This window comes from Coffea arabica, chromosome 4e, assembly GCF_036785885.1.
Source record: "Coffea arabica cultivar ET-39 chromosome 4e, Coffea Arabica ET-39 HiFi, whole genome shotgun sequence".
Classification (NCBI taxonomy): domain Eukaryota; kingdom Viridiplantae; phylum Streptophyta; class Magnoliopsida; order Gentianales; family Rubiaceae; genus Coffea; species Coffea arabica.
Genome location: NC_092317.1, coordinates 131,891 through 148,540, shown reverse-complemented (window position 1 = coordinate 148,540; position 16,650 = coordinate 131,891). Strand labels below are relative to the sequence as shown.

At 35.8% G+C, this 16,650-nt stretch overlaps 1 protein-coding gene across 3 annotated transcripts; it reads right to left on the bottom strand.

Annotated features, from left to right (window-relative positions):
• Nucleotides 1-4,855: 4,855 nt before the first annotated feature.
• On the bottom strand, nucleotides 4,856-14,456 carry LOC113742629 (pyrophosphate-energized membrane proton pump 3). 3 transcript variants are annotated; one of them, XM_027270506.2, is made up of 16 exons: nucleotides 14,296-14,456; nucleotides 14,105-14,177; nucleotides 13,102-13,331; nucleotides 10,872-11,075; nucleotides 10,015-10,166; nucleotides 9,781-9,928; nucleotides 9,572-9,704; nucleotides 9,278-9,450; nucleotides 8,720-8,840; nucleotides 7,227-7,414; nucleotides 6,590-7,027; nucleotides 6,340-6,504; nucleotides 6,040-6,195; nucleotides 5,852-5,963; nucleotides 5,315-5,534; nucleotides 4,856-5,139 (listed from the first exon to the last, which is right to left on the bottom strand). In XM_027270506.2, the coding sequence occupies exons 3-16, from the start codon at nucleotides 13,192-13,194 to the stop codon at nucleotides 5,040-5,042; spliced, it is 2,403 nt and encodes an 800-aa protein (XP_027126307.1). In that variant the 5' UTR covers nucleotides 13,195-13,331; nucleotides 14,105-14,177; nucleotides 14,296-14,456; the 3' UTR covers nucleotides 4,856-5,039. The 3 variants fall into 3 exon arrangements, with proteins under 3 accessions (XP_027126307.1, XP_071902923.1, XP_027126308.1); XM_072046822.1 differs by having other exon boundaries at nucleotides 13,102-13,313; XM_027270507.2 differs by lacking the exon at nucleotides 14,105-14,177 and having other exon boundaries at nucleotides 14,296-14,435.
• Nucleotides 14,457-16,650: the final 2,194 nt, after the last annotated feature.

Below are 16,650 nucleotides of genomic sequence, written 5' to 3'. Positions count from 1 at the left end.
TTTATGTCCCGACTCTGAAATTGGAGAGTTTTATATTGGGCTTCCATTTTCCTTTGTTTGCTGAGCATCTGAAATGTGATTGATGAATGCATTATTACTAGGAGGCATAAACCGCGCGATGCGCATTGGAATGAATAAAAAACATGCCCAATTAAACATAGATTCATGAAATAAGAATGTTTGGTGGATAGTAACCTTTATAGTTTATCAAGAATAAATATTCTTTAGGAGACTTGAGATCCTTGGTCTCATATTTGTCTTCAGCTAGCATTTTACCTAGAAGAGATGATCGTTGGCAAGTATTCTTCTCAGGAGTTGTCATGGCCGCAACAACATAATAGTTTATCAAAAGGACCTTATCAAAAAGAGCAGCCTTTATGGGTGAAGCCAATGCATTTAACTACTTCCCAGTCCTACAATCTCCCAATTTAAGATAGTTTCTTGGCACTCCGCCAGCTTTTCTAAAGCTGCTACAATCTCCCAGTCCTGCAAATACAAAGCAACAAAGGAAATTCATAAATCACGATATTTTCCAGTTTATTAGTAGGAGAGAAACGACTGTGCGTAAAGAAATATGCCACCATCAATGAATTATGGAAAGATCTGAAAACAATTCAACAATCTTAGAACTCTTTGCGTCAGCGAGATATTCTTTTATATTTCACAATTTTAGAACTCTTTTATTGTTATCCAATTCAACTAAAGAGCAATTCAAAAACTGTACCCATATCATTTTAATTTCATTGTTCAACTCGGTTAACTCATAGTCAACTAATATGAGAATTCAATCACTTTTTTTTCAAGCTACCATAATCACAATTGGATCAATATTGCTTTATATAATGAAAATGCCTTCAAATTTAGCTTAGTATTTCCCTTTTTGTCCTGTGAAGCATAATATATACTTGTGGTCACACTCTATGTTTCTACACTTCATGAAAAATAGTAAACTTGATTTTCATGTTAAACAAGAAATGGAGTGAGATAAAAGAAGAATTTCCCAAGCTCCTACAAAAGTAGTTCTATATCTCGACAGTACTTTTTCTCTCTTATGACGTACGAGTACGATATATTCAAATCATCACATCCTACGCTTCTGCACTTCATGAAAAATATTGAAGTTTATTCTCATGCTAAACGAGTAATAAATATTAACTAAAAAAGTATTAACTTTAAATCTTAGCAGTACCTTTCTATAAATCTAAATAAATATTCGTACTATTTTTGTGAAATGATTTTGCCGTCTACTTATTCATGTATATTTATGCTTAGCTGTGTACACAAATTATCAACCAACAAACATTTTTGTTCCATGAATCCACATGCTTAAAGGGGCATATTTTATATTTATCCCAACGCGCAACCCGCGTTTTATGCCTCCTAGTTTAAAGAATGTATATAAACTGGGAAGAGGGTGCAAAGCATGGTCGTCCTCCACGTCTTCCTCACGTGCGGGTTGTGAGAGTTGCGCATGACCTGGAATCTTTTTTTTTTTTTTTTTGTATTTATACTTGTTCTTTCTTTTGTCCTATTCTTTCTATTGTTGTATGGATTCAGCGTCATGCGTCTCTTGTCCTTGGAACCAAAAAAGGCGTCAAACGTTCTCTGTCCTTGGAACCCAGCAGCAATTATTACATCTTTACTAAGAGCCTCATGGAAAGGCAGAATGCTTTCTATCGAGCTGTTAAAAGCAGGGAAGTGATGATTTGCTTCCTATTAAAAGCAGATAATAGAGCTTGAATGAATTACCAAAACTTGCCGCCCCTGTACAGCTTTTTGGTATTTTTGTCTTGGTTTATATTGTAGTGTGATAAATAGGAAATTGCTTGACAACTTTTGCCCAAATTATAGAATATGTCAACAACCCATGCACGAAATTGCTTGATAACTTTTGCCCAAGCTATAGAATATGTCAATAGCCCATGTAATTTTACTAATAATATTATATCATATTACTGCAGTTCTGTGATTTATTAATTACAATCGTATATTATATTAAATTACTGCAGGAAATTGTATTTAAGTGGAATAATAGCACTTGACAATAATGTACATGTTTTGGCTATTTTTGTCTTACCTTTACTTTATAGTGTGATAGATAAGAAATTGGTAAATAATTTTTGTTTAGTGCATGAGACATGGCAATGATCCATGTAATTATGCTAATTGTGTTATGTTAAATACCGCTATTCTGCGATTTATTGGTTAAATAAGAATGTCTTATAGGAACATGATTTTTAGTGAATTACTAACACTGGCCGACAGTATACATCTCTTCATGTGCATGGACAGTCATATATTCACTGGCTACACTAGCTTCTGACGCTTTAATGGTTCCTCGAATTTGTAACGCATAGGTAGGCACTGCACGCTTGTGAGGCTTCTCTTCGTAGCTTTTCAAGAAGTTTCTCCACCCGGCTTTTCATGAACGGAAATGGAAAGTAGCTTTCCATTCAGCTCCCATGCAGCTCATTCTGTACCAGTTGCTCAGCCTCCCCCGGTTTTCTTTTTTCTGGCTCTTGGCATCAGCATTGGTATACTCCTTGTTGCCATGAGGTGGAAGAGGTGTTCCTCCTGTTTCTACTTTAGACTTCTTTTAATCAAATTATATTTCTTGTTTCTTGGCTATCTATCCAGGTTCTTTTAGACTAGATGTTTGCTCCTTTTTCCTTGGTTTCGCACTGTTGCTGCACTAGATGTGTTGCTTCCCTTTCTTACATGCAGATTGTATGTGCATCTCCTGGAGTTGTAGCCACTTTCTACTCTTCGAACTATGTGACTTTTATTGTTTAACCTCCTTTCTCATTCATTCTTTTTGGTAAATTTGTTTAGCCTCTTCTGTTTTTATTTTGCAAGTTTTTCTACTTTTTCTGCTATCATTTGCTATTCCTTTCTTGTTGGTCTTGTTTCTGTTAGTTTGCTTGGATAGTTTGTCTACTATAGATGTTATGTGGTATGAAAGTAGCCATATATATCACCTTCATGTCTTGCCGCTGTTCTGGCGTTTTTTGGCTGATAGCTAACTTGTGTTTGGGAGTGTGTGAATTATTTACTTCATTGGTGCCAGCTTAATGGATAGAAATACCAAGCATCGCAAGCGTTATGCAAAAATGCCACAGGAAAAGAAGGATAATCTCTGGGACGTCTTTGCTGCTGAGCATCAACTGGAACTGGATGAAATTTTAGCTTTCCTTCCTGAATCAGCTTACACCTACAATGTTCTAATTTTTTATGAGTATGGTGTCGAAAAGCAGTTCTCGTGGTATCATAGTTTCCATGTGTACTCCATCATGAAAAATGAGTGAATTTAGATCTATCAAAATAAGAAATTTCCCTGCGCCATGTTTCTTTTTTCAGCGTTTAGTATAAGGACTATTTTTGCTCATGTATTATTCCATCCTCCATAACTCCTTTTTGTTTACTAGCTTAAACTTAACAAATGAAAAACCCTCCTACCGAAACATTTCGTTTTTCTAGCCTCTATGCCTCTGCACTCACTGCTAAAAAACAACCAGAGTGCATATCACAGGCTATAGGATAAGAAAACGAAAATGTATTGGATTATGTCATTTTTCCTTACCACGGTGATTTGGAACTTGCATTGTAATGTTTTTATTAATTATTGGCTCTCTCTCACATGCACACACAAAACTGGAAAATTAAAGGGTACTGTGAAAGCTTTGGTGTCCTTTTGATAATTTACTTCTTGCCTAGGTTGCTATTTAGTTGTGTTTCTTGCATTTATGATTCTTTGCCTTGTTCTTTTTCCTTCTGTTGCAATTGGGTATAGGATGTCAGGATGCTTATACTGCATTCTTTGGGTCAATATGTAGCAGCTTTTGCAATTAAGTGGATGATGCTTTAGAGTTTCTTCTCCCTGTAGACTCACTATGGTGTCTTTGTTTTTGGGGAAGAAGAAAAATTTGTATCAATCCAACTGAAACTGAATGCATTACATTGGAATAGCATTAACTTCTCATGTGGACATTTTAAAGTATAGCATATTCATTTTCTTTGCATACTTAGTGTACACCAGGAAAGCAAGGAATTTTAAATGTTCTGACTATCTCTTTAAATATAAAATAACCTATAGAATTAAAAAAAATTCCAACCAAGCTCAATAAGTTCTCTGTACAACAAATCTCTTCTAAAATAAATATTTACTGTACTTTCAACCTGGGCATGCCTATAACTTACCACCGTGCGCGAGCACGGTGAACATCTCCTAGTCCAAATAACCCACCCATGAGGGGCTAAAAGTTTGTCCAAACAAGCGCGTCTAACATTAACGGCGGCGTTGAGGCTTCTTAGTTAGCAGGACAACGTCAATTGTACACAAACCTATTGTACACATCCTAGATGCAACGCATCTAAAATTAAGTTCCGAGTTCTTTTTCAACAAAAAAAAAAAAAAAATTTAAGTTCCAAGTTGCAAAGTGAAATAGGCAATGGCCGCTTTCAGACCAACAAACACATAAAGGTTATGTTTGGATTGCATTTTTCGTCATTTTTCATGAAAAAATTATTGTAGCGATTTGATATATGTGAAGGAAAAAGGTGATAGGGAAATGTGATCACGGAAAACGACAATATTTTCCGACGAAGAAAACAAACAATCCAAGCATGGCCTAAGTTTTTGACACCAGTTCTGAAGCCATAATTGTCTAAATAAACTGATTTGCATCAGCTGCTTTACTAGATAAAATCCCAAGCCACGCTTAGGTACCATTCTTTGAACGAATGCTTCCAATTATCCCCCTTATCATTTTGCCCAAAAATAGGACCATCAAAACTAAATCCTAATATTCAACCAAAAAGAAACCATAGCTGGCCAAGAAGAGTATACGAACTACAATTTAAGTATAAACTAAAATTTGCTTAATAAATTTTTATTCAAACTCAGGCAAAATAATAATAATAATATGTATATGTATATGTGTGTGCGCGCGTATAGTTGTAACCTACGGCATTAGATTGACAAGCAGTCTGCGATGGCCCTAGAAAGGGCTGTATACTTTGAGATGGTTTGAATATCACTTTCAAAGAAACACTGGAGCCATTACAAGAGTAATCGTTGCAAGCATTTTGATGAGCACATGCAAAGAAGGTCCTGCCGTATCTTTAAATGGGTCTCCCACACTGCAAGTCAGATTCAGAACGAAGTCCATGAGTTGTATATAAATAAGTGAGAAGTGAACTGCTCGAGTTTTCCATCAACACAAATGGAACTGTGTGTCCACACGTGTGCACATATTACCATAAAAGGAGGAAATTGCATTACAAGTAAATCACTAACTAATGAAAATGCACTTACGTGTCACCAGTCACTGCAGCTTTGTGGCAGTCACTTCCTTTGCCTCCAAGAGCTCCGGTTTCAATGTACTTCTTTGCATTATCCCAGGCACCACCAGCAGTGTTCAAGAAAAGTGCCATTAGAATTCCAGAAACTGTAGCAAACATCAGCATGGCAGCCACAACTTTTGCGCCTAGAAGAGGATGTCCAGTATAGTATCCCACTATCCGAAACACCAAACCTGTATAGTGATAAAAGTCGATTTTCAAAGGCAACCAAAAGAAAAAAACAAATATTTGTATTCACCCAAAATCATAGGCAAAAACAAGGTTCTCCATAATGACATCACATTGCATTTCTAGGTGGATCTTTGTATCTATGACAGAAATTTACTAATTTGGATAGGTTTAGATAGTTGACTAGCTGTGAGGGTGGACAGATGCAAGCAAAAGAATCAAAACATGAGAATCAAGTAAAGATGAATTTGGAGCAAATAGATTAAACCTTTTCAGTTGTAGCTAAAGGAAAGACCAGTAATCAAGACAGTGAATAGCCTACCTACAACTATAGGCGATACAATAGCCAAAGCTCCAGGTTTTATCATCTCCCTCAAAGATGCAGATGCAACAATAGACACACACCGACCATAATCTGGTTTTTCCTTGTAATCCTGCCGCAAGTGAAATAATAAGCATTATAGACATCACCTACACACCAAAAGAACTTCATCGGTATATCGTACTTACCATGATACCTGGCCTCTCTATAAATTGTCTTCTAACTTCATTGACAACTTCTTGAGCAGTTCGACCAACAGCAGAACAGGCCCAAGCACTGAACAGGAAAATAAGCATGGAACCTAATAATCCACCAACAAATACTTCTGGGATGGCAATGTCAACCTGCACAATCAAGGGTGTGGAAGTTCAGATGTTAATCGCTGTGTCCAAAAAGTAAGACTTCAAAATATATGCAGAACCACTTTAAAAAGGAAGAAGAAGAAGAATATGAGGAAGAAGGAAAGTCATGGAGGTGACTGAATCCACCTGCTTAAAGGCTACATGAGCAAATGCAGCTACCTCATCCATGTAAGCACTAAAAAGAAGGAAAGATGCAAGAGCTGCAGATCCAATAGCAAAACCCTTGGTTGTAGCTTTAGTCGTGTTCCCAACTGCATCAAGAACATCAGTAATCTCGCGCACGCTTTCCGGCTGCAAAGGTAATGAATCATACACTCATTTGATGAAGACAAGGTTTTAGGAAATAACCAAGGTTCAACAACTCATCTGAACTAACCTGCTGACTCATCTCAACAATTCCACCTGCATTATCAGCAATAGGCCCAAACATATCCATGGTTAGAACATATGCTGCAGTGCTAAGCATTCCCATGGTTGCTACAGCTGTTCCAAACAAACCACCTGTTGAATTCCCAGCTTCATCCACCAGTCCTGAGGTGTGGCCCAGCCAGAAAGCAGAAATAACAGATACACTAATAACAAGCACTGGCAGAGCTGTCGATTCCAAACCCAAACTAATACCAGCGATTATGTTAGTTCCATGTCCTGTGGAGCTGGACAGAGCTAATGTTCGGACAGGCTCATGCTTGTAGTCAGTATAGTACTTAGTTATCCAGACAAACACATACGCCGTCAAAATTCCAACCAAACCACATAAAGCAAAGTTCAACCAGGCCAAAGGTGCTTGTTCAGTATACAACATCCAGCGAGTCGACTGCAAGGAAATGGAAAAGCCATCACCAGCTAGAGAATGTAACTCAACTACCTACCAAGCCACTCAAAGGACATAACCCAAGGGTCCCAAGCAATGACAGAAAAGAACAGTTCCTTCTCATTCTGGACAGCAAAAAGAAGCACCAAGAGGTCAGGAAGAGGAGAGAAATTATGTTTAAAGAAAGGGATCAAAATATTACCAGACCAAAAGTTATAACAGCTAAAACTATTGTAACAGAGTATCCTTTCTGAAGGATCAACATTGGATCCTCTACTACGCCAATTGCTCCAGCATCACGTTTACTCCGAATGGATAGTATTCCCACAGATGATACCACCAGGTCAAATGAGTGAACAACAAGAGGAAACAAAATGAATCCAGATGGGTCTGCATGTAAACAACTAGAATTCAAAGTCTGCAAATAGGCTTATTATGTTGTTGAGCAAAGCACTAAACATGTAGAAAGGGACTTATTTCCCACCAGTGCCTTAAAAAGATGAATAAAGAGAAGAATATCCTTGCCAAATCCAATGAAAGTAGAAACAGGAAAAGTTCAAAATAAACTCGTATGAGCAACTATAAGACCATGACATATGATCCAGTCAAGTAAAATCAACATTGGATGTCTTATAACCACATAAAATGTAATTAGACTTTTCATCAAATAGGTAGAGGCCTACTTGTCTGTTGCTTGGATCAGAAAGCTAGTCGGCTATATTACACTGATTGCTAAGGCAGGACAAACTGAAATATTGGACATAGTTATATCCCTGCTAATGACCAGAGCTGCTGAACTATGAAATTGGGCACCCAATTGTTATTATACACAAGGTTAAAATGGACTTGTACAAGAAAGTAATATAAAGCATTATTGGTCATAATTTCAACCGTTTTCAAAAAGCTCAACCATAAGCATAAGAATTACAACTTTCAGGAACTAAATTTGATAATAGAGTAAAATGATTCACAAGTGAATTCAATTTGAGAACAAAATGATTCACACTATTTCTGGAAGCTCCTTTTCAGGGACAGTACTTGTCATACTGATAAATCACTAGTATCAACCATTAATGTATGCCTTATTTCTAAACAACAAATGTTCACCTCACTTAGCCAAGGGAAAAGTATGACCAGGACAGAAAGTTGAAACTATAAACTCAAACAAAAGAAAATGGGAATCGTACCACCATTCAAGAAGCAAAGAAGTCCTGGCTACAGAAATTGAACCATAGTAAGTTCAAGGACAGATGTCTATAAATTACTTTTCCATGAAAAGCCAGTAGCATACTTTCAACACGCATAGAAGGATGTGCATCTTTGTCATGAAAACAAAGCAGTGACCAGTTCATAATAACATCGAAATGCCGAATGAGATCTCAAAACTGTAGCTCCACTTAAGGAGACACAAGTTGACATCAAATTCGCTTGCAATGCCAATAAAAAACTTAAGCATATTGCATGTTATAAACTTGAATATTAAAACTAAGGTGCAAAGAACAGAAAACATGAACCATACATATGAATCTGCTACAAAATGAAAGATAATTGACACAAAAAGATCTCTGAGCTTTGTCCCCGGTTGCACATAATTGAGTAGTAAATGTCAACAATGAAAATTAAATTATTCTTAAAAGTTAGACAGCTAAGACATTCATACACTGGCAAGAATAATCCAAGAAGTGATTTACATGCCTTCAATCTTGCACCGTTGAGCCATTGTTCCTCCAAGTATCATCGCACTGATTATCTCTGCAGCAATGCTTTCAAACAAATCTGCACCCCGGGCAGCACAATCGCCTACATTGTCTCCAACCTTAAATAAAATGACCAATGAATTAACCAAGAAAGTATCAATTAAATTGGTTGCAACAACCAAGTATATCACTATATAATGCTGCAAAGTACAATCTAATCATAGTATACTACATCCTTAAACAGAATGCAAAATTACAAACACTAAACTTCATATATCAATGTAAAATAAAATCTTGACAGCTACATAAATTTCTACAAGAAACAAAAGATATGAACCTATGCTTCATAGTTCCTTCAGGTTCATCAGTAACAAACTAAAGATGAACTCTCTGTTCAGTGCCCAAAAGTCTACAATAGCCAAAAGATAGAAACCATGTCCTAGAAGTGCCATATCAATTAAAATAAATTGCAATCAACTTTTTGCTGCATTAGAATTCAAACGTCCAAAGCTTAATCTGCATTCATAAATGGAACCAGAAATCCAGCAAGACTCACCAGATCAGCAATAACAGCAGGATTACGGGGATCATCTTCAGGAATTCCCTGCTCCACTTTTCCAACAAGGTCAGCACCAACATCAGCTGCCTTCGTGTATATTCCACCACCCAATTGAGCAAAAAGGGCAACAAATGAAGCCCCAAAACCATACCCAACCAAGAGAAGAGGTACTGCCAAAGGAAAAGAAAATGACAGTCTTATTACCAAGTCAAAACCCTCAATCTGAAAATTCAGAGAGGCTAAAAAACAAGGCCCTTAAACAAATTATAATCAACTAATTTGCAAACTCACAGTCAGTGACCTTCATTGACCCAGGTGAATCCACCTCCAACCAAACATAAAGTGTGGAATAAAGTACAGCAACGCCTATTACAGCCAAACCAACAACCACCATGGCAGAAAAACCACCGGCACGAACAGCAATCTGCATATTTAAGCCAATGAATATCAAATTCTAAATGCATTTTCAGCAGAATCTAAAATCTTCCAAACCAAAAAACCTGCAGTGCCTCCCTCGCAGACCGCCTTGCCGCACTTGAGACCCTCACATTAGCACGTACAGACACCCACATCCCAACATAACCAGCAATACCAGAACATAAAGCCCCAAGAAGAAAGGACACAACAGTGACATAGGCAGACATTGATCTGCATCAGCATGCAAATAATAAATTAACTTTGACAGCTACAAATTTTAAAGAGTAAACAAGATGACCAACTTTAGAATGTTTTACCTCCCTAAGCCAGAAGATTCTTGCTGAGGTGTTGTACTGCGGAACATATATATGCTAAGGATAATGACTGCTAACAAGAATGCCATCTTGGATATGGTTCCGTATTGAGTCCTAAAGAAGCCTTCAGCTCCGTCACGTATAGCATCTGATATCTAGTAAAGTAAACCAATACGTCAAGACCCGTAACTTAAGTATTCAAACGTGAAAAGCCAACAGTCAAATATTTCAATGACTTACAACTTTTCTTTCTAAATAGAAAGATAATAAACATATAAATAGTTGCAAGCGGATGGAAGGCTACCATTTCGTAAAACAAAAGGCTGACATAAGAAGGAATAGCTGAAGCTATTCTTTTACTATGTAATAATATGCATGAAAATATTTACCAAACCTTTAATACACACAATGGTTCAGTTACCAAATGGAAAGAATTTAAGTTATGCATCAATGGAGTTTTGGAATAACATAAATATATTTTTGCAATTTGACATTTTTGCTTAGAGCAAACATTAAGGTGAAAACCACCAATATGTATTTGGCAAAACAAAATTGAGACAGTGCTACCTGTACATGTACAAGGTAAAACTTCAAAATTGCAAGGATTAGAATGGAGATATAGTAACTGCAAATCATATTATTGATAGTAATGTAAGAGTAAAATTTTCCATTCAAAAGAACTCAAAATAGTTGTTAAATGGAACAGAAATAACATGAAAGATGCCCAATTTGGCATAGAATATTAATGGAACAACAGTCATATACGCATCTACAACCATTTTAGTAGTGCTTGACAGTATACATACACATAAGTCCGCATTATTCTAGATCATAAGTAGTTTGAAATGAAGATCAAGTACCTCGACCATCTCAGGAGGTCCCTCATCCTTTGCAAGTACCCACTTAGTGAGATACATTGATAACACAAAACTAATAATGCAAACTGAGAACACGAATACAATAATTGGCGAGGTACTAGCACCAATATAGAAGATTGCTCCGAGTCCAAGAAGTAGAAGCACAAATAGAATACGGACATTAATTCTCTTGATTACACGAAATATCTGCACACAGCAGCAAGGGGTCAATGGTGATAATACCAGGCAAAGAAACTAAAAACAGCAGAATAAATCAAAATATAAAGCAAAACAATTTGTGCAAATCTGTGTGAGAATAACCAATGCTGCATGCTCATGTTCTTTAATATGCACTCAATGAGTATACTTTGAGAAGTTAATCCAGGAGAAAATACTTGTTTTACACACATAATATCCAGACACTTCAAGAATTGTACCAAAAAACTACAATGATACACTTATATTACCGAAAATTTCATCTCTCACAAACACTAAATTGATCGGAAACTGTGGTTCATAATAAGTGCAGCTCAAACTAAACCTCCTCAAACAATTTCAACATCTTTCTTTTTGTGGATAGAAGAAATTGTTTCACCTACTAAGTTATCCTATGAGGAATTCCACCTTAAAACACCATAATAAAAAATATTTAATGTTTGAAAAGAAATTACACTCTTTCCCTCCAGAATCATACTGAGGGATATATTTAGGATACAAAAGTTCCAAATTGAAATACCATGACAGTACATGAGCAAACTTTGCAAAAGGATTCTTAATTTTGTTCTCCAATTCTTCTCACAGGGGTGACATATCAAGGATGACCTTCCATCCTCTTGTCCTTTCCTTCCTTACATCTGATTATAGAGGATTCTAGGAAGAAACAAAGTGGAGAGACAGGTATCACTGAAAAGACTGCCTTAGATCACAGCAAATCAGGTATTGTTACATTTACCAAGAAACGGTTTTCCCATTCATCGCATCATGTCATAGTTTAGACCTTAAGATATTAATACATTTGTCTTTGTAAGCATCCCATCCTTATGTGAATGTCACATTTTTTATTTTGTGTATGTTTAAAAAGCAACAATTCTTTTTCTTTTAAGGGTCATTTACGATAACGAACTCGAAAAGAAAATGGCCTACATTAGGTAAGATTTCATTGGACAAGACATTCAGACTAACTAACTTCAAAAACTATGCTCTGACTGAACTGACAATGATAAAAAATCTAGACATTAAATCCCTCTTGACGAGCAGGCACCTCTTATGTGAAATATCATTGCAATAGAGAAAATAGAAAAACCATCTCATATTACAATTCAACATACATTTTTCTGTCTCTAGAGCTCTTCCTATATGACTTTCAACTCTGTCTTATACCTCATAGTGCCCCCCCCCCCCCAAAAAAATGAAAAAGAAAGATGCAACTATGCAAATTCCATTAAAATCTGGTAGGGTGGGCACTTAATGGAAATTTCATCTTCTGCTCACTGAATGCCAATGAAAACCAGGAAAGGAGTCAAAAGAACTTGAGAGTGGGTGCTACACAGTCTAATTATAACGCATGCATAGGAATAGACAACCCAAACTGGAAGAATTGAAAGCATATCTAAGACTCTGAGTTTTGACTTCAATATACCTATCAATCTGATGCAAACAAGTATATGCTTCAAGCAAACAATAAGATGATTCCTCGACATTTGATGAAGAACTTTAATGACTCAACTTATTTCAACCTCTTCAATTCAAATTAAAACAAGAAGAGTTACTTAAAAAAATGATGTTTCAATAATCTAGGCAGATGCAAATGGACAACGGGGCAAGTCTCCATCACAGATCCCAAACATCGGTGCTCATTTTGTGCAAAGATCATTTGCTTTCGTGGATATGACTATTAATATCAATGGAGAAGGCAGTAAAAGCAAAAAGAAAATGCAACTCTGATTAACAACTAAAACCAAGGCCATGCACTGTGATTCTATTACCTTACCACAAACAAAAATGTCAGACTAGCATAGCAAATGTGAAACATATCAACCTTTGGCACCAATTAAACTTGAACCAACATAAAGAAACAGTGTAAAATTATATAATCAGCAAGCACAGAAGTAAATGTCTGTGGAAAGAGGATAAAAGAGCATGTCTAAAAAGTGATGTACAATAAGCACCAAACAATGATGAAAAGAAATAAATAAAGCCTAGAGAACATAAAGTTGTGAAACATGAGCCTCACCAATGGTGTGTAAGGTTTAGTACGCATGTTGGGGAATATCCTTGGCCTGTCTTGGTAAGGCCCCAAGTTACCACTCTCCATAGCATCATCCATTGCAATCGCTTGGAAGGAATTCACCCTCCGAGCAACAGGGAAAGGGTTGAACTCGCCAGCAGGGGGCAAGTCACCCCCTGAACCCAAACGCTGTATCTTGAGGGGTACGTAATTGTGGCCTTTAAGAGTAAAAATCTCTGCAGAATAAGGAGGAAGCAAGCAACCAGATAATTTTACACTTTAAAGTTATGGCAGAACAAGCGTTCCAGCTTAATTCTGGAAAGCAAACGTATGAAGATGATAGAAGTCCAAATTCATAGCCAATAAAGGGGGAATCATAACTCTAAGCAGAAACAATTCAAACCATGTGATCCCCTAAGAATTTCATTTCAGAAAATGCACCGGACTGTATGGTAAAGAAAGGAAGTTGGGTGAAAGGTATGCTCTAATCCAGAGGATACATTGTTCATGAATGAAATGAACTCATCAAAACACGAAAAATTTGGCATGGGTACAATTGATAAACACCTTCATCAATTTTCAAATTAAAAAAAAGCAGCTATTAATATTGACCGAGTTCGTTTAGGTGAAAACATGAATAGGATACGCATGGAATGCAAATGAGAAACAGATTCATCAATCTTCGGAGCAGCTATTAATTAACATTGACTCAGTTTAGAAACCGACTGACACACAGACTGAGAGCAGGATCGTGCATGTGCAACTCGATCCTGATACACAAGCATGTGCAGTCAAGGGAACCATAGAACACCCCACACTTTCCCATTACACCAGATCATACAATGGAAGTTCAGAATTTAATAATAATTGTTAACAGAAGAAAGGAAAATAGTAGTGAAAGATTACACACAAATTTAAATCGTGAAAAGAAAAAAAAAATCCAGTTAAACCGATGTGGAAATTGGACAATTGGATTAGGGGACAACAAAGAGAAGACGAGTTCGCATACATGTACATATGCATCGGAAGTCGGAAAAAGTTAGGAAGACAACCGGTGAAACGAATAGTTGAGTCTGTCAACCCTACAAAGGGGAAAAAAATACAGTCACCACCACCAACATACAGCACTTCATTGGTAGTAGTTTCCACCGGGAAGGGAACACATAATACACAGTGCAGGAAGGAATTAGGACAATTTACCGCAATGGAGGAGATGACCGGGGAGGAAAGGACGGAGATGGGGAGAGACCGCCCAAGTGAAGCCCAGAACCAATCGGACACTGTGTTTCGGGTGGGCTGGAGACTTCGGGTGTATAATTCAGGGGTGTGGTGGTGAGTACTGCGTAAGTTACTGCTAGTATAATTCTTATTACTACTAGTGTGTATATATATATATATATATATATTTTTTTTTTTTTTTGAATAGTTATTTTTGGTATTTTGCTATTCCCCATCAATCTTCCCACTGATTTTGAATGATCACTGCTCGTAGTTACTACTGCCAGCAGTAGCAAACAGTAGATTGCGTGCGTTTGATAAATTTATTAAATTATTAAATTGTTAAGTATTAAGTTTAATATGTATATCACATAAGTGATAAGTGAATAATGGTTTATCGCTTATTTTTTGAGCAACTTTTGCCTACAAAAATTCAATTTCACTCAATTAATTAATTCAAATATTTAATTTTTTTTATTAAATGAATCAATCTGAATAATTAAATTTAAGTATTGAATTAAATTATTAAACAGTGCTGTTAGCATGTATTACATTAATATTCTTTTTGTTCTATTCTATGGTTCGTTGTTGTTAGTATTTTTTGAGTAAATCTTGTATATATTACTATTGACTGACAGTGTATACACTAGCACAGTTGGATACATGACACATAAACAAAATTTAGATTTTAATTTTAAATTCAAATTATTGATCATATATCTAACGGTGATGGCGTATATATTGTCGGTATATAAAAGATTAATCCATCTTTTTTTTTCCTCCACCCGTTGCAGTTAATCTTTTTCTATCCTCTTTAAGTCAACGATAATCATACTTGTATTAAGTAGTCCTTACACCACCACGTCCAATTATATAAAGCCACACACACGTTATTGCCACTTCATCGCACATGTTTTTGCCATGTCATCCTAATCCATTGGTAATCCTCATCTATGTACTTGCACAAGGCATAAATGAACATTTCTTTTAATAGCTAGTTTGGGAGTTTAGGAAAGAAAAGAAAAGAACAGAAACCTTAAGTTGGAAAAGAAAAGAAAAGTTTATAATATCTTTTCATGTTATTTGGGAGTTTTGGAGAAGAAAGAAGATGAAATAACTTTCCTTTGTTTGGAAGGGAGAGAATTGAAAAGACAAGATTCAATTTTACATAAAACCCTTAAACCTTGAGATACCATGAGAATTTTATTAGGTTATATAGTTATATTTTAATCTTTTAAGGGTAAAAATGGCATATGGTATAATTCATTTAACTCACTCCACTTTCTCACGTTTTTTGCCGATTTTGGGCAGAAAGTTTTTCTGACGTGAAAGGGATCTGACGTCCTTCCATTTCTATTCAATTCTTTCCTATCCAAAGTCCCAAATGTGAGAAAGATTCAACTTTCCTTTGTAATCTTTTCTTTTCTCACCAAATCTGCTCTTCCAAACTAGCTAGTAAGTTACAAGTTCTTTTTCCTCTTCCTCAAAAAAAGAAAAAAAGAAAAAAAAAAAAAGGTTACAGGTTTTTTGGTCAAGGTAACGTCGTTATTTTGCCTTCAACACAAAACTTTTTTCACAATCTATGAACAGTACTCATACCGCATTTACAAATTTATATATTTCTTCTGAATTTTGAATCTTCCTATTTGTTTTTAAATTTTTATCTTAATAATACTCTATGATGTAGGATAAAATTGGAATAATGAATAATAGCATAAAATTTTTAACACCAAATCCAGGTTTTGTGCATTGTATATAGGAAGATGTACAAGTAATCCCACATCCAGGAGGGATGCAATCTATATTTAACCCAAAAAAAAAAAAAAACCTAAGAAATCGAAAGTTAAGGAGATTTGGAAAGAAATCTTCTCATCTCTAATTTGTATTCTACATTATGTGACTGGTATAAATGAAGAGAGATCAAGAGTTAATTGTACAATGTCGGTTTTTTTTTTTATTAATAGAACTGAAAAGTAAAGCTAATGGAGTTATCTACCACAATTTAAATTAATGTGTCTATTTAGCATCCTCCTCCCCCCACCTAAAGAACAAATTAAAAAAAAAATAGCTCAAAGCTACAAAAGAGAAAAAGTTGTTATTGTAATTAGAAGCATATATTTAAGTTACAAAAGTATCACTGAAAATGGAAAAGTATCACATAGAATTAAGAGCAACACTACTATCAAACAAAAAATTGGAGGGACATTATAGAGAAATCCAAGACAGATTCGTGCAATCTGAGCAATTTTACTTGTCTTTTGAGATCCCAAACCATTTTAAATTTCCTTTGGTGATGAACCGATATTGCAAAACAAGATGCATATATAGGAAACAAAA

Bases quoted from the DNA above. Each gene is read 5' to 3' on its own strand.
- LOC113742629 (XM_027270506.2), bottom strand. From the start codon at position 13,194: ATGGATGATGCTATGGAGAGTGGTAACTTGGGGCCTTACCAAGACAGG. The intron at 5,964-6,039 runs GTAAGTACGATA...CACTTGCGGCAG, and splicing joins TAGAGAGGCCAGGTATCATG to GATTACAAGGAAAAACCAGA. The intron at 5,140-5,314 runs GTAAGTGCATTT...TCTGACTTGCAG, and splicing joins GCTGCAGTGACTGGTGACAC to TGTGGGAGACCCATTTAAAG.